Source organism: Sander lucioperca, chromosome 11 (genome assembly GCF_008315115.2).
Source record: "Sander lucioperca isolate FBNREF2018 chromosome 11, SLUC_FBN_1.2, whole genome shotgun sequence".
NCBI lineage: Eukaryota > Metazoa > Chordata > Actinopteri > Perciformes > Percidae > Sander > Sander lucioperca.
Genome location: NC_050183.1, coordinates 29,074,760 through 29,091,806, shown reverse-complemented (window position 1 = coordinate 29,091,806; position 17,047 = coordinate 29,074,760). Strand labels below are relative to the sequence as shown.

Here is a 17,047-nt window from a genome sequence, read left to right as displayed (position 1 = left end):
AGTTATCCTCGTGTGTCCGCGCTATTCTCCGACATGCACTCTAACAATGCAGCCCTATTTCTGATACCGTGGGGGGCAGAAATGTTGCCGTGGGGGGCCGCCACGGTCAAATCAACATAGAGGAAACACTGTTTAAAGTATTTGGTTTCAAATCCGTTCATCGCTTCCCAATTTAATATGTGCAAGTTTTGGTTTCCAAAGCGGCCAGGCACTTGTGTTGCAGCCTTGGAGCACAGTAAGCAGCGCTCTAGTGTGGCTTTAGTTTACATCGAAAAAAGCCCTGTAATACTGCAAACCACCACTGAATCAAAATACAACTTTCCTCTTATTTGTGAAAATAGGCATGTGACCCGTTTCAACTCCACCCCAGAATCGGAATCGAGAATCGATAAGAACCGAAATCGAAAGGAAGAATCGCAATTGGAATCAGAATTGTTCAAATCCAAACGATGTCCAACCCTACTCATCTGTGTCAACGGCATTCATTCAGGAAACAAGTGACCAACCATTAAACTGTGTTTGAGTCTTACCACGATCCCTGTGGAGGGGCTAAGGTCCAGCTCAATGATGAAGCGGTACCTCCGGGCCAGGAAGGTGGCTCGAGTGGACGGCACCAACATGTAGGGGTACATGGTGGGGGAGAAGTCCGTCTGCCATCCTTTAGGTAAGATACTCAGCAAGTCCAATTCATTCTCGGAGTTCAGCTGTAAATGAAGGGACGGTCAAACGTGACATCAGTTACTAATCATTCACAACATGTATGTGGTTCAGGAATTTCTCAAACTATTAAACAGGTAGATTTTTTTGGGCATTTCGGCCTTAAATGGAAAGGACAGCCAGATATGAAAGGGGAGAGAGGGGGGGAAGACATGCAGGAAAATTCCTGGACCTTCTGCGTCAAGGCATACACCTCTATATATGTGCGCCTACTCTACCAACTGAGCTAACTCGGCCTCATTTCGGAGCTTTTTTTGTTAACCTTAATATAATCTCTTTATCTGTGTCTCAGAAAAAAATATTAAAGAAACTAGGGCTGGGCGATATGGAGAAAATCAGATATCGCGATATTCTTGTCCTAATACCTCGATGTCGATATTGTGGTGATATTATAGGGTTGACAATTGCTGCTTTAACAAAATAGCTTCACAATGACATTTTAGATAAATAATCACCAGTAATGTAGATATAATGACTAAGTGGGTAAAGGTAAAAATAATAGAAGAGCTAGAACAGTCTGGTAATAGAAAATGACATCACTTTACTGTAATGCAGCCTTTAAAACCAGGAAAAGACAACACTTAAGCCATTTACGATATTACGATATCCAAAATCTAAGATGATATCTAGTCTCATATCACGATATCGATATAATATTGATATATTGCCCAGCCCTAAAAGAAACTATATTGGATTTGAGGATTCCATATTTGGAGCCCCTGTAGAGGGAACTTTGTAACAGTATTCTTAAATCGTTAAAATGAATGGATGGACCAGATGTCACCAGAGCAACACAGAGATAGAAAAGTGGCTAGAGGCTAATATCAGCGTTGACTTTTGTCATGTCTCTCATAAACTGATGTATGCCACTTGTGTCAAAGGGTCATATGCCAGTTCTTAGTGGTATGCCACTTTGTGTGCTATTAGCTATGGCTGCACAATATGAAGGTAAATATGGTGCAAAAAGGGAGAGCTTGTAGAATACAATGTGAGAACTTGCAGAACAAAAAATCTGAACTTGTATGTTAAAATTTGCACTTGTAAAAATTTAATTTGCACTTGTAAAAATAAAATTTGCACTTGTAAAAAATATTCACACACATGTGATCTGAATTTGAAGTCATACAAAGAAAAAAAACATGAGAGCTTGTAAAAAAAATCTGAACTTGTAAGTTGAAATTTGCACTTGTAGAAAATGTTCACACACCTGTATTCTGAATGTGAAGTTACAGAAAAAATATTCACAAATGTGTAGATTGATATTTACATGAACACAATGACAGCTGCAAACTTATAATGCAACATTTACTCGTATACTTTTTTTTTTACTCTGGTTCATTTTCCATCACAACCACAACTCAGTGATTACAACCTCTGGAATCTGTCACTGCAACTTCACATATGTGCTCTCTCGCATCACAAAGTGGCCAATCTGCGCACCTCGACTTTCACAACACTCTTGACGATACATTTGGTGCAAAACTAATTTGTACCTGTGGACTTAGGCTGTGGAGCTCTGAGCTAACAGAACGGGAAAAGCCTTCTTATATACAGTCTATGGGAAAATCAGGGTTTCTATCGCCAGATGAGGGACAACTCTGTCCGGCTTATTTATGTAGCATGGAAACTTGGTGGAATAGCATGTTAGCGTTAGCTAGCTACTAGCAGCCAGCCCGCTTCTAAATAAATACCTTTTAATTATCTAAACACTTTTTAACAGTCAAACTAAAACACTGGCGGTGAGCTCCAGGGCCTGCAGCCGCAGACGGACCGTCATCAGTGGGGATCGACCAGCGTAGTAACACTGCTTTTGCCAGAAAGCTTCGCTGCCGACCTCGACCTGTAGTCGGAGCTCCAGCGGGACACGGAGAGCCCCACATCCGGTAGCAGCGGCCCATCCCCCGGCCATGACCAGAGCTTGCTTTGCTGATGTTGTGCATCCCTGCTAAGAATTGCACCCGCTTGCGCAGAAACAATAATTTCTGCAGAATTCATTGCTGCCGAAAATTGCATCTAGGTAGCAAGGAAATGCTACTACAGAGTCTGATAAAACATTGATATCTCTAAACCTTCTAAAATCCTAATCATTATTGATGAACATGACAAAGAGATTTACTATTGCCTAGTTTTTAAACAGTACTTTGCCTTATAAAATCATTATTTTCCCTAGTGGATGCAATTCTCGGCAGGGATGCGAAACTTGGCACCTGTTACCCACTGATGACAGTCCGTCTGCGGCTGCAGGCTTTTCCCGTTCTGTTAGCTCAGAGCTCCACAGCCTAAGTCCACAGGTACAAATTAGTTTTGCACCAAATGTATCGTCAAGAGTGTTGTGAAAGTCGAGGTGCGCAGATTCGCCACTTTTGTGATGCGAGAGAGCACATATGTGAAGTTGCAGTGACAGATTCGAGAGGTTGTAATCACTGAGTTGTGGTTGTGATGGAAAATGAACCAGAATTAAAAAAAAAGTATACGAGTAAATGTTGCATTATAAGTTTGCAGCTGTCATTGTGTTCATGTAAATATCAATCTACACATTTGTGAATATTTTTTCTGTAACTTCACATTCAGAATACAGGTGTGTGAACATTTTCTACAAGTGCAAATTTCAATATTGCGATAATGATATTACTTGCGATAAATAAACACATATTAAAGTGTTCTCAGTTCGGCTGATTTCAGTATTCTGCTAAAACACAACAAATAGCTTGTTGAATTTGAAAACATATGAAGGGAAATCATTTCCAACATTATTTTATTGAACCAATTAAACATTGAATTGAACATAAAAAGGAAAAGAATGACAGTCACATTTCAAAGTGGAGTTTTCTGCTGATATTTTCTTCCAGCTAAAAAAGAATCTCTGAGTGTCTTTCGCAATATGTCGCAGCCTTTTGCGATGTTTATTGCGCAGGTTGATATCGCGATGACGATTAAAAAAAAAACTATATATTGTGCAGCCCTACCATTTGCTATTAGTGTTTTACTGGCATTGCGCACAAAATGTGCATGTCCCTCCTGTAAAGGTATGTGCCAGTGGCATATGCCATCATGCACCACTGAAGGACAACGTTTTTCATTGACAGTTCATTTACTGTGTAAAATTGGCACCTTATGTCAGGGGATGTCACGTTTTTAAGCCAAGGACCCCTTAACTGAAAGAGAGACGGAGCAGGGACCCCCTACTACATATATTGTATAAAATGAAGTTGCATATTAAACTGGGCCTACAATAACATGTAGGGTAGCCTAAAGCCTTTATACACACCTTTTTAGTGCACAGAATACTAAGCTATTAAAATAATAATTATCGGCATTATTTTATAAATTATTATTTAATGATAAACATACATGTAGCACAGTGAATCCTTAGGATGAACTGTATCTGTGGATCTTAGTGACTACCTTACCTATAGGCCATTATATTATATTAGCTAATAATATGTTGGATTCATGTTAAGACATTTAAAAAAAAAAGTTAAACTTTCAAAAATTAACAATAATTTGGAGGCCCCCCTGCTGTAACTCTGTGGACCCCTTAGATCTCTGCCTTATGTTATAGCACTATATCTGCAAGTGGAATACTAGTGACAAGCCTTTTGTAAGTCACATATGGGGCGTTCAGTCAGAAATCAATCACTTTCTGAACTCACTCCTTTCATTCTTTTCCCACATGTTGGGAGAGTGTTAGAACATGGTTTGATATACCAGAAGGAGCAACCGTTCAGAAGACAGGGGCCCTCAAAGTTGACCCATATGGGACGCCCACCCCACCTAAAGACAGAGATCTTCTTCAAAAATAAACACAACAGCATGGTTCTAGCATGGTACTAATGCATTGCATGACACCATGTTGGGTTTTTTATACACCATCAGGACCATAGTACGGTCTGTTGTATGGTATTGTACAGTATCTGTTGTTTGTACATGCTGTCTGTGTATATTTGTTTTTACTATGGCTGCAGTATGGGTTAAGTGATCAAGAAAAATTTCCCACGATGTGGGACAATAAAGTTAATCTTGAATCTTGGTTCTCTGATTATTATTATTATTATTATTATTATTATTATTAAGTATTAAGTAAGTATTAAAAGTATTATACAGTGGCAAACCATTTATAATTTGCATAATACCACTTCCAACCAGAGTGGTACACCATAAGCCATTTATTTTCAATCTTGGTGCTGTTTGGCCCATAGACAGTATATAAACTGGACCAACAGATCCCGTTGCTCTGGACGGAGACCAGTGAAGGATATTAGAAGCACTTTTCCGGTGAGGCTGAGCGTTACTGAGCAGCCTCCAACTGAGAGAGACGACGTAAATGTGACGTGAGCAACCTGTCTGAAAGTTGGAAGTCTTCTGGTAGCTGTGCCACGAGAAATCTCAATCATTCCCAATCTTGCAGAGACGGAGAGCGTAGGTATATGTAAGGAGATAACATGGACACAGGCTAATTATTGCTAATAAAGCTAATGTAAGTCGAAACTGCCTGCGAGCTTCTCCTGTACTATATGGTAATTTGTCTACTATGCGACAGTAAGTCACGTGGTTATGACACAATCGTTAGCCTATTTTTACAAAAACGTCTACTACGGAGCCATAATGTGAGGTACAAGGTAATGGAGCCTTTTATACATTGTCGTGTTTCTTTAGAAATAAACAATGGACAAATAAAGTCTTTAAACGCTTCAGATGTAAAGTTATTCGCTGTCAAAGTGGCACCAAAATGAATGGCAGTCAATGAAATGCTAACGGGAGGTGATGGCTTGGTAGCATCAAAATGGCACCATAGGAGCTACGCATTCTGGGGAGAGGCTTACCCCCTTGGTTTGGCCTCCGGGACAGGAAAAGGAAGTGAGACGCTGCGGGATTAACTCACCAGTTCAGGCTTTGAAGCTGGCCAGATGACTTGGTTAAGTTTACCAAGGAACCACGCCAGACGCACATTCCTAGAGATCCGATACTCCTCCTTCATCAGCAGGTAGATCTGGTCAGCCTCCTCCACCTTCAGATGACAGACACATGGTTAGGGCTGAACCATTCATAGTTTTCAAATCCAAATCGAGATTTGAAAGAATGCGATTAGCTAATCGCGAAGACCGCGATTCATGGAATGTGCAATTTTTAGTTGAATGTTTGGTGTAACATTTGGTTTAACATTTGTTATTCCTCTTTTTAATATATATATTTTATTAAGTTTTTATTTAATAAGTTAAATGCTGTAATGTTACATACCACAGATTGTTTACAGAAATGTCCTATTTTCAGTGGATTTTTTTTATAACTTTATTTAACTTGATGGTAGAAGGTGCAATATGTAGATGCTGCTGTTGAACGGAGGCGTATCAGAAATTTCCAGTTTACAGGAAAGTACTGATATTTTTTATTGGAATTGTTTATTATTATTATGACTATAGCTTTTGGGGTAAATGTTCTGTGTACTGTTCAATGTTCCATGCTTATTAAAAGAAAAACACTTCATTTTATATCTGTGTTCTCATCCTTGTGTAAGAATATAGAGCAGTTTTGATGGTGTCTCCTATTAGAATGCTCCATGACATGTATCTGTTACACAGTGAATATTGGTAAAAGTAGCTAAACTTTTTTTTTAAAATAGCAAATCGAATTGTAATCGCATTAGATTGTTTTCCCCAAATCCTTCAGCCCGAAGGCATGTTCACAGTTTTCTGCAGTGCAGTATTTTTTTTCCTCACTGATCTGAATTGGCAGGCACTTGATTTAGCCACTTCTTTTTAACACCAAATTCAATTTAAAAATCTGGCAATTTAATGTCCATCACGTTCCCTTGCTTGCAAAGTTAATCAGCGGAAAACATTATTATTTTAAGACCTTTAATGAAAATTGGAGCTCACAATATAGCTACGCCAATCCACCAACTAGCATCTCCTTCACTCAAATTTCTACTTTCATTAATCGTCCTATTATTATCTAACTTTAACCCCGCAAGGTCCCATGTGTACGCTGGCATGACGTATGTAAAATTACCATTTCAAGTTAATATTTTACCTAAATGCGATGCATTTTAAAGGGTTACTTATACGCCGAGTTGAACAAAAGGTCTAACTAATTTGCAAAACCTCAAATATAATGTAATAATAAAAATACATGTTAACCTTTGAACAGAGCAGCTAATTTTGGTGCTGCATCTAAGGCACTGCGTGGTCTAGCTACATCAACCAATTGACTATGTTTCATCATCTGCATTGATCTAGCTAATCACTGTGCTGACGGCCCAGAAACACAGAAACATCTCTAAACTTAAATAGCTCGTGTCGTGTAACTTGCAGCTTGGCTGTTATTGCTAGCAGCTGAGCTAACATACAGCTAACACAAGTTTCTATTCGTCCGGAAATGTTAGCAAAGCTGTATTGGCTAATGACTATTCTTAGTCATGCTTCACTTCAAACAGTAGCTACTTTGTCGAGTTGTAACTGTTCGGACAAACAAGCAAATGTAAAATGTGCGCTTATTTTCCCCCAACAAATGCAACCCCTGTGCTGTGCTTCTTACAGCAGTAATGTTACCTCATTGTCCTGTCTCTCTGCCATGCCTTGTATGGCATAGGGACTGCGGGGACGTTAGCGAGCCTCCGCTGACCAATATTCACTTTGGTTTGGGAAAAAGAATTTGTCCCAATACTTGTTTATCATTTGTCTTGTCAGGTGTTGTTCGTAGAAGTGTCGGCTAGTACAGGGTGACAGCGCATTCATCTTCCGGTCAAATTTTTCAAAATAAGACGTGTTAGACCTACATGGAAACCATACTGTAAATATGAATTATTCATATTTACAGTATATGATGGAAACATGCATGAATCAAATAATTGTCTTCAGGTAATGCACCCCAAAATGTAATAATAATAATAATAATAATAATACAGCACAGCACATATGTGATAGGCCTAGATGTAAGAAATGACAACAGTCATTTAATTACAAATAACCACATATGATATATAATCCAAAATGCTATTTTTTCAGAGCAAATATATGTTTGACCTTATCTCATATCTTTTAAAGTGGTTTGATAATATGCCTTTTTCACAGCAGGTATTTGACATTTTTCACAGCAGGTATTTGACATGTCGCCATAGAAAAAGAACAGGTGTGTGATTAATAAAATGAACAAAGGCTGAATTCCATTTAGCTGCTTCAGTTTCAGGGTCCAAGGGTGCGATATATTTTTTTTGCAGGGTGGTAGGGGAAGAACCCACCCTACTCTCCCTCTGAATGGCTAGTAGCCTACTCGTTGCCTGCTCTGGTTGGGTTCGTTAGGTTCAGGCAAGAGGAGTGGGATTGGTTATTGTTAGGGTAAGGGCCTTGACACACTAACCCGACGGCCGACCTTTGGCAGAAAAGGCAGTCGGGCTGACTGCCTCCCCGAGTTGGCCAAAAAAAGTGCCTCGGAACACACCGAAGCGATGCCGACTGCCGACAGCAGCTGATTGGACGAACGCGTCACGTGGGTCTGGTTTCTTCGGAAATTCAAAGCCAGACTGTCATGGCGGCTTGTTCAGAATATGATCTCATATTTTACTAAAATAGTTCACCCAAACGTGTTTCTGAAAACATTTTAAGAGAGAAATAGGCCATGCAGTTGCTGAATCTGTCTTCATTTCAGATCGACAAAGGTCAGTTTAAAAGATTTTCGTCAGATTTTGAGAGGAGTTAGTCACGCTAATCCCGCTCGTCATTTCCAGGTTAGCACCCTACCAATCAGATTGGTCATTTGAGTCCGGCTGCCGGCGGTGCCCGCTTTCCGACCGAGCATGTCAGGTCAGCCAAAATGAAGGCCAACATCCCCTCCGACAAACGACGGCATGGAACACACCAAACAGACTCGAGTCACCGGCCTCGCCAGACTGTCCGACGGCCGATTATCAGGTTAGTGTGTCAGGGCCTTAAGAATGTCAGGGCGAGCCAATCAGGGATGAGTTCCCTAATGAATATTCATGAGTCTTCCCCTACCACCCTATAAAAAAAAAAAATCAAGTCCAGGATATTATGCATGCTGGCTACACTGCCATGCTTACTGCATGCTTAATAAAAGCACTGTTAATGTTATTACCTGTAACACCTGTACTTTTCTGACTATGACAAGTAAAGTATCTGCTGGGGAAAAGGCCTATAGACATGAAATATTTCATTTATAAAATGTGAGTGATCTTGGCTTTCTGTGGAATAGTAATACATAGAGAGGGCTATGTGAATTGTTTCATATGGATTTACATTATTTTTCAGCTACCAAAAGTACACAACTAAGCTACTTACAGAAAGGTGTCACAGTAGTGGTATACAGTGGTGTAGTCTACGTGATACACAGATATACGCAGTATTCCCGCTAAGAAAGCTCCAGGATTTCCATATACCCACTTAAAAATGCCCAATGACACGCAACAACATACTTTCCATTATATTTTTGATATATTTTGAATTGTCATCTGTGTTTTTCTTCTTTGCATAGGCTAAATAAAGGTATTTCCCCTGTAAATTGGTACATAAAAGTGTATCTGAATACAGGAAATGAAGTTGTTGATGCTCAAAACTTCCCTGGGGGAGGAGACCCAGACCCCCCACTATGATATGCCCCCCCCCCCAAAAAAAAGGCAGATTCTGGCCAGTATACAGTACAGTATACCCACTACAATACATTAGACTACACCACTGGTGGTATAGTGGTATCGTTTTTGTCGCAGCTGTATAACTGTACATTTCTGTCATCAAATCATGTTTTTTATACTGTAATCATAGTGTGTAAACCGTGTTATTTCTTTTTAATTTCACGTTTCGTCTTGAAGATTCCTTTATATCTAAATAGTAGTTAGACCACAGGTTTGGGTTTAGGGGCTTAGACACAATCAAGAAGCTTTTGTTTTGGAAGGGCAATCCTTTAACTTCCGTGGATCTTGTTTTTAAGTGGCATGTGATCCGGGCGAGTTCTCTTTTTTCTTTTTTCGTACTTTCTTTATTGTACACATGCTCATGGTTAAGCTACAGAGGTACAGACGGATACATAGACAATATATATATATATATATAAATAAACACACACACACATATATACATATATCAATACATATACTGTGTATACATATAAACACACACACACACACACATATATATATATATATATATATATATATATATATATATATATATATATATATATATATATATATATATATATATATACACAAAACACAAAAAAGTTTGTTTGAATCATAACTTAACAAAATATTCGTACATGCATTGCATCAACTATGTGTAAACATAATGAATATATATTCTAGTAGAAAGTATATAGCCTGTATTACATTGTTAACTGTATTACTTATTTTTCAGGGAGCAGTATTATTTATTATTTGTATTGTATTGTATATTTGTATGTAAGTACAAAGCCAGAAGAATGCAGAGTAGGGTTACAAAATAAAGAAATAATATGATGCCAGAAAATAAAATAATAACAGAGAGAAAGAGTATATTTCAAGTGTTTAGCTGCTGTAGTTTTGACTCAGGAGGGTATAAAGTGCTGCCTGACATTTTTAACATTAGGGGGCGGGGGGGGCAGGCATAAATATATATAAAGGCCTTCATATATATCTGACACCAGGGGCCAAAAGCATAGGCCAAAAGATCTCATAGGTCGCGTGGTGATGACGTCGTGCTACATGCGACGAAGAGCTGTCTTTTTTTTCCACGCTTTAGAAAGTGCAGCCTGCGTGTTTTGTTTTTTTAACTCCTTTCCTGCTCTGTTTATCTTAAACCATGGAGACAAAAGGCACAAACCCTGTCGGGAAGAAACGTAAACCCGTGAAGATGAAAGACGGCACCGACCCCGTCAAAAACTTCGAGAAATGGAAGAAAAAATACAACAAGACGAAAGCACAAGTGAAGAGAGAGCGACCGCAGAAGAAGCCCGAGTGGCAGGTCGAACGGGAGTACATCGACAAGCTCGTTAGCAGGTACGGTGACATAAACTCCAATGAGGCTGTTAAGTTCTCAGACTTCCCAATTTCAAAGAAAACCTTGTTAGGTTTGCAGGGGGCTCAGTACAGACAGCCCACGGAGATCCAGAGACAGACTATCGGCTTCGCTTTGCTCGGGAAAGATGTCCTCGGCGCGGCTAAGACCGGCTCCGGGAAGACGTTAGCCTTTCTCATCCCGGTGCTGGAGTGTCTGTATCGCCAGCAGTGGAGCTCCATGGACGGCCTCGGCGCTCTCATCATATCCCCCACCAGAGAGCTCGCCTACCAGACCTTCGAAGTCCTCCGCAAGGTGGGCAAGAACCACGAGTTCTCCGCGGGGCTCATCATCGGCGGGAAGGACCTCAAGAGCGAGTCGGAGAAGATCCACCGCACCAACATCGTCATCTGCACCCCGGGCCGGCTGCTCCAGCACATGGACGAGACGGCCGCCTTCCACGCCACCGACCTCCACATGCTGGTCCTGGACGAGGCGGACCGCATCCTGGACATGGGGTTCGCCGACACGCTCAACGCCATTGTGGAGAACCTGCCCAAGTCCCGGCAGACGCTGCTGTTCTCCGCCACGCAGACCAAGTCGGTCAAAGACCTGGCCCGGCTCAGCCTCAAAGACCCGGAGTACGTGTGGGTTCACGAGAAGGCTAAGTTCAGCACGCCGGCCACCCTGGAGCAGAGCTACGTGGTGTGTGAGCTCCACCAGAAGGTCAACATGCTGTACTCGTTCATCAGGAGCCACCTGAAAAAGAAGATCATCGTCTTTTTCGCTTGCTGCAAGGAGGTGCAGTACCTGTTCCGGGTCCTGTGCCGCCTCAGACCGGGCATGCCCATCCTGGCTCTGCATGGCAAGCAGCAGCAGATGAAGAGAGTGGAGGTCTACAATGACTTCCTAAGGAAGCAGAACGCTGTGCTCTTTGCCACTGACATAGCCGCCAGAGGCCTGGACTTCCCTGCCGTCAACTGGGTGCTGCAGTTTGACTGTCCGGAAGACGCAGACACCTACATCCACAGGGTGGGCCGGACGGCCCGGTACAAGGAGGGGGGAGAGGCCTTACTGCTGCTGCTTCCCTCAGAGGAGAAGGGCATGGTTGGCCAGCTGCAAGAGAAGAAAGTTCCAATCACTAAGATCCAGGTGAGAGACCTCATCCATCCACAGCATCACAATACACACACACACACACACACACACACACACACACACACACACACACACACACACACACACACAGCGAGCAGAAGAATACACACAAGTGTACAATGTAATGCGATCCAGTACATTATAAGTCATCTCTGTGGTCATTTACAGTATAGGCTGATGTTGTGTTGGATTGCATTGTAGAGTTGCAAAGATTAATCGATTTTAATCGATTAGTTGTCAACTTTTAAATTAATCGCCAACTATTTTGATAATCGATAAGTCGGTTTGAGTAATTTTTTAAGACAAAAGTAAAAATTCTTTGATTCCAGCTTCTTAAATGTGAATATTTTCTAGTTTCTTCTCTGCTGGGCTTTTGGGGAAACACGGATCCACATTTTCACGATTTTCTGACATTTTATAGACCAAACAACTAATCGATTAATCGAGGAAGTAATGAACAAAATAATCGACTATGAATATAATCGTTAGTTGCAGCCCTATTGCATTGCACTCAACAGTTAAATGCCAAAGACACAGGACAACAAGCAGATGATACAACATAACACCCGTCCTGTAATAAAGTGCATATAGATTCATTAGATTACACGTCATACTTTAGGAAATAAAAACGATGTTGAATCTTCTTAAAGGTCGCTTTTCAGTGTTGTGAGCACCACAAACCCCCCCCCCCCCCCAAAAAAAAACATGGACAATGGGGTGCCTGGGTAGCCTTCCAGGTTGAGCATGCGCCAAATGTACAGAGACTCAGTCCTTGCCGCAGTGGCTGCAGGTTTGATTCCGACTCCAGCCCTTTGCTGCCTGTCACCCCCCTCTCTTCCCCTTGTATGTCTGTTGTTCAAACCATTTGCGACAATTCCCGTGTCCAGCGGAGTTAAGGGTGTTTTTGCAGGCAAAGTTTCCATCGCTGCGGGGAATTGCATCAACAAGGGAAACTAATGTGGCCGGGTTGGCTCAGTGGTCAGGTCAGGTTACTTTATTGGTACCCGTAGGTAAACCAGGTTTACAGTCTAAGAGGCAGGACATCCTTAACACTTTGTAGACCACCACATAACATGCAACACACAAAACATTAAAACATATAAAACAGACAGTAAAACCTGGATAAAGAGAATAGAAAACAGTACACGACTCCCTCCAGAAGGGAGATACTGGAATTCCCTATTCAAAGGGTGTAGGCTATCTTCTAAGATAGCCATAGCTATCTGCTGTAGTTATTTAGCATACAGGCATGTGGGCTGCAGCAGTGGGTAGAGCAGGCGCACATATACTGAGAGGTTTATGCCTCGACGCAGAAGTCCAGGGTTCGAATCTGACCTGTGACGATTTCCTGCATGTCTTTCCCCTCTCTCTCCCCTTTCTCACCTTGCTGTCCTATCAAAATAAAGGCGGAAAAGCCCCCCAAAAAATAAAATAAACAAGGGAAACTAATGACCGTGAGATACTCCCAAAACAAGTACCCCCTCCCCTCATCAAAACATTACTCGACTAGTGGTCGAAAACTCTACAGGATGCATTTAATTGCATCACAAACTGTATATTTGAGTGTTACTAACACTAGCCAGACAGTAACATCTTATTCATTATTTTTGTTTTGTGATGTATTCCAGGTGAACCCAGACAAACTGCAGAGTGTTCAGCAGAAGCTGCAGGCCTTCCTGGCCCAGGAGAAGGAGCAGAAGGAGAGGGCTCAGCGGTGTTTTGTCTCCTACCTGCGCTCCGTCTACCTGATGAAGAACAAAGAGGTGTTTGACGTCTTCAAACTCCAGATTCAGGAGTACGCGGCCTCTCTGGGCCTCGCCGTGGCTCCAAGGGTGCGCTTCCTCAGTAAAGCCCAGGCACAGAGGGCTGAGAAAGACGGCCAGAGAGAGGAGGAGCAGTCTGAAGAAGAAGAGGAGGAGGAGCTGAGGAGCTTCAAGGCCCGGCTGAAAGGAAACGTTCCTCCTGAGGAAAGTCCGAGCTCCGAGTCGGAAGATTTGGGCGGCGATGAGGAAAGTGGTGATGAAGCAGAGGTGGATCAGCCCATGAGCCGTCTCCTGGGTGCAGATGACAACGAGGATGAGGACGATCTGAGAGACTTGGACCTGCTGACGGTCAAAAGAAAGGACGTCTTCAGTCTGACGGCGGGCGAGGAGAGTCCCGAAGAACCCGCCGAGGACTCCAGAAAGAAATCGGAAAAGGAGACAAAGTTCACAGAAGCCAAAAAGGCCCTGAAGAGGAACTTCCAAGTCAACACCAAAGTGGCTTTCAGCGAAGAAGGCGAGGCCGTGCAGCTGTGGCCTCCGGTCCAGCGGGCGGCGGCCGACGACGAGGAGGAAGAAGAGGAGGGGGTTTCGGGTATCAACATGGAGAAGGCCCGGGAGAGGCTGCAGCGCGAGGACCAGGAGTTTGACAAGCACGAGTACAGCCGCAAAGTGAAAGCCAAGCACAGGGAGAAGAGGCTGAAGGCGAAGGCGGCCAGGAGGGAGGCCAGCAAGCAGCACGGCCGCAAGTCTGACTCGGAGGACGAGGAGGACGAGGTGGTGGCGTACCTGGCCAATCACAGCGAAGACGAGTTTGACCCCAGCACCCTGCCGGACCCTGACAAACTGCACTCTGAGGAAGAGGAGGACGAGGCGGGGACAACGGCAGCCAAACGGCAGCACAGCAGCGACAGCAGCGACGAGGAAGAGAAGCAGCTCCCAGTGGGGAAGAGGAAGAAAGTGGGGCGACCGAACGATGAGCCCACAGCCCTGGACACTGGTCTCTCCCTGGCCGAAGACGAGGAGTTGGTCTTGCATCTGCTGGGAGGGCGCAGTTAGAGAAAATGGAGAGGAGTATGAGGATTTACAAACAGTATGACGTTTTCACTTAAAGTTCCAACCACCAAGTCAGTAGTTCAATGAGAAAACTAGGGCTGCAACTAACGATTAATTTTCATAGTCGATTAATCTGTCGATTATTTTCTCGATTAATCGATGTTGTTGTTTGATCTATAAAAATGTCAAAACATGGTGAAAAATGTGGATCAGTGTTTCCCAAAGCCTAAGAGGACGTCCTCAAATGTCTTGTTTTGTCCAGTTTACTGTCACAAAGGAGAGAAGAAACTAGAAGATATTCACATTTAACAAGCTGGAATCAGAGAAATCTTATTTTTTTTTAATAAAAAAAATGACTCAAACGATTAATCGATTATCAAAATAGTTGGGGATTAATTTAATAGTTGACAACTAATCGATTAATCAATTCATCGTTGCACCTCTAGAGAAAATGCAGAAGTACACACGTTTCTGAGTCTGAATTGTGTTGGAAAAGTGACAAAGTTAAAGGGGTGCACACAAATTTTTGGGCGTTTCTGCCTTTATTGGAACGGGAAAGCTGATATCTGAAAGGGGAGAGAGAGGGGGGGGGAAGACATGCAGGAAAACCATCGCGGGTCGGACTCGCACCCTGGACCTTCTGCGTCGAGGAACAAACCCCTGCACGTGTGCGCTCACTCTACCAACTGAGCTAACCGGCCACACATTGGAGGACTCATAAATAAGAGATTTTAAATAAGAACGGTTGGTTGAAACTGAAGCATCAGCAGCCGAGACATCCTGACTTTGAGTCCGCATGGGTCAAGATCCTACAACTCCCATAATGCAGCCAACACCATCTTTTCATTAAAATCCCCTGAACGTGTGACTCCAAATCTCGTGTCTGTAACATTGGATATACCTGACTAAATAAGCAACTATCCAAGTTATATACACGTTAACATCTTCAAGTATTCTTGAGAGTTTCACTCAGGAAAATCTGCTTCATCAGGACCGCGGCTGACTCTTTAACCCGATTTTTTTTTTTTTTTAAATGACGATAACCGAAAACAACCCATCAACTGTTCCCAACTGACTTATGGACACATTTTTTTGTATTTACTGTGTGATGGTGAAGGTGCCCTGTGGAGTTTTCTTGTAAATACAACAAAACTGATTAAACGGATAAGTTAAATACGTGATAGTACCGCATTATTTTTTATTATTCCCATCAAGAAGTAATACATATACCAGCATACCGTGTAATGTCATACTCCAATCAGAGTACTTCAACTCCTACTAGTAACAGTATTCCTCTACTCCACAGGATCTTAAAGCACACTCACGCATGCTCATACTTTTCCATACACACCTCCCCAACCATACACTCTCTCCATGCTTCCACTCAATCCACATATACCATGTATCCACATTCCACTCCTCCACATATACCATTCATTCCCACTCATCCACATATAGCTTTCACATTTTGTTAGTCCAGTAAGAACTTCTTCATTTTTCTCCATTCCCCTTCTCTTAAAATCCTTGTGTATAAACTCCTAACATCATCAGAGGGACCTGACATCTTGTAATTAATGACATGTATTGAATACTTAACATGGTCTGTTTGTTATCATATGACTTTAATGTCAGCGAACGTTATGAGCATTTTGATTCTTGATTCTTTAGCCAGAGGGATATAAAAAATTTAAAAAAAACAAATTCAAATACTTTTTTCCCAAAACTGAATGGACTGTCTTGATGAAAACGCATCTTTTTTTTGTAGATTATTGTTTAGGCTTTGTTTAATAGAGCAGATGAAGATGTGAAAGGGGGTAGAGAGAGGGAGAGGGAGGGGAATGGCGTCCAGCAAAGGGCCGCGGGTCGGATTCGAACCCCAGCTGTTGCAGTAAGGACTGAGCCTTGGGTACATCGAGCGCACGCTCAACCAGGTGAGCTACCAGGGCACCCCGAAAACACATTTTCCCTGTCATAAAAAAAAGGTCCAAAATATCCTCTTCTGTAATCGTCATGACATATCGAGTATCTGCATGACAAAAACAATCTCAGAAAGGTCATGATCACTTATGATTGCCACTGGGGAACATTCTTTTAATGTTTTTTTAAGACGTTTTTTTTTTTAACTGGTTAGCGGGGAGGCTCGGTTGGTCATATTTTCAAATCTCCAGTTAGCTTTTAGCTCTGATTTAATGTAGGGCTCTATGAAAGCTGTCTTAAAGCTTTTTTAAATTCTCAATTTTGTGATTCTGTCCATGATTCTGTTATTACAGAAACTATGTGGCTCTACATTAATGCTGCCTTCAGTCTGTGACTGGCCCCCAAGCGGGCCCTCATTAATAAAACCGGGCCAAACAACTTTTCTGGGGGAAACCC

General features: G+C 42.2%; 2 protein-coding genes across 9 annotated transcripts in view; one reads left to right on the top strand and one right to left on the bottom strand.

Annotated features, from left to right (window-relative positions):
- szt2 (SZT2 subunit of KICSTOR complex) overlaps positions 1-7,444 on the bottom strand; it is a 164,016-nt gene extending 156,572 nt beyond the window's left edge. For 4 of the 7 annotated variants that reach the window (XM_036007500.1, XM_036007496.1, XM_036007497.1 and 1 more), the window contains exons 1-3: positions 7,266-7,289; positions 5,600-5,725; positions 531-704 (exon numbers count right to left, since the gene is read on the bottom strand). In XM_036007500.1, the coding sequence (XP_035863393.1) occupies positions 531-704; positions 5,600-5,725; positions 7,266-7,289 (324 nt within the window). Of the gene's footprint in view, positions 1-530; positions 705-5,599; positions 5,726-7,265 lie in introns of all 7 variants that reach the window. The other 3 variants (XM_031311751.2, XM_036007501.1, XM_036007498.1) reach the window with 1 other exon arrangement.
- A 2,931-nt stretch (positions 7,445-10,375) lies between these two features.
- ddx10 (DEAD (Asp-Glu-Ala-Asp) box polypeptide 10) lies at positions 10,376-15,329 on the top strand. 2 transcript variants are annotated; one of them, XR_004898844.1, is made up of 3 exons: positions 10,376-11,852; positions 13,487-14,767; positions 15,128-15,329. XR_004898844.1 is itself a non-coding variant. In XM_031311752.2 (3 exons), exons 1-2 carry the CDS (start codon positions 10,506-10,508, stop codon positions 14,675-14,677), a joined length of 2,538 nt encoding a protein of 845 aa, XP_031167612.1. In that variant the 5' UTR covers positions 10,376-10,505; the 3' UTR covers positions 14,678-14,704; positions 15,134-15,328. The 2 variants fall into 2 exon arrangements, 1 of the variants encoding a protein (XP_031167612.1); XM_031311752.2 differs by having other exon boundaries at positions 13,487-14,704; positions 15,134-15,328.
- The last annotated feature ends 1,718 nt before the right edge of the window (positions 15,330-17,047 follow it).

Excerpts from the sequence above, each read along its gene's own strand:
- ddx10 (XM_031311752.2), top strand. The coding sequence starts at position 10,506 with ATGGAGACAAAAGGCACAAACCCTGTCGGGAAGAAACGTAAACCCGTG. Across the intron at positions 11,853-13,486 it reads TTCCAATCACTAAGATCCAG|GTGAACCCAGACAAACTGCA; the intron begins GTGAGAGACCTC and ends GATGTATTCCAG.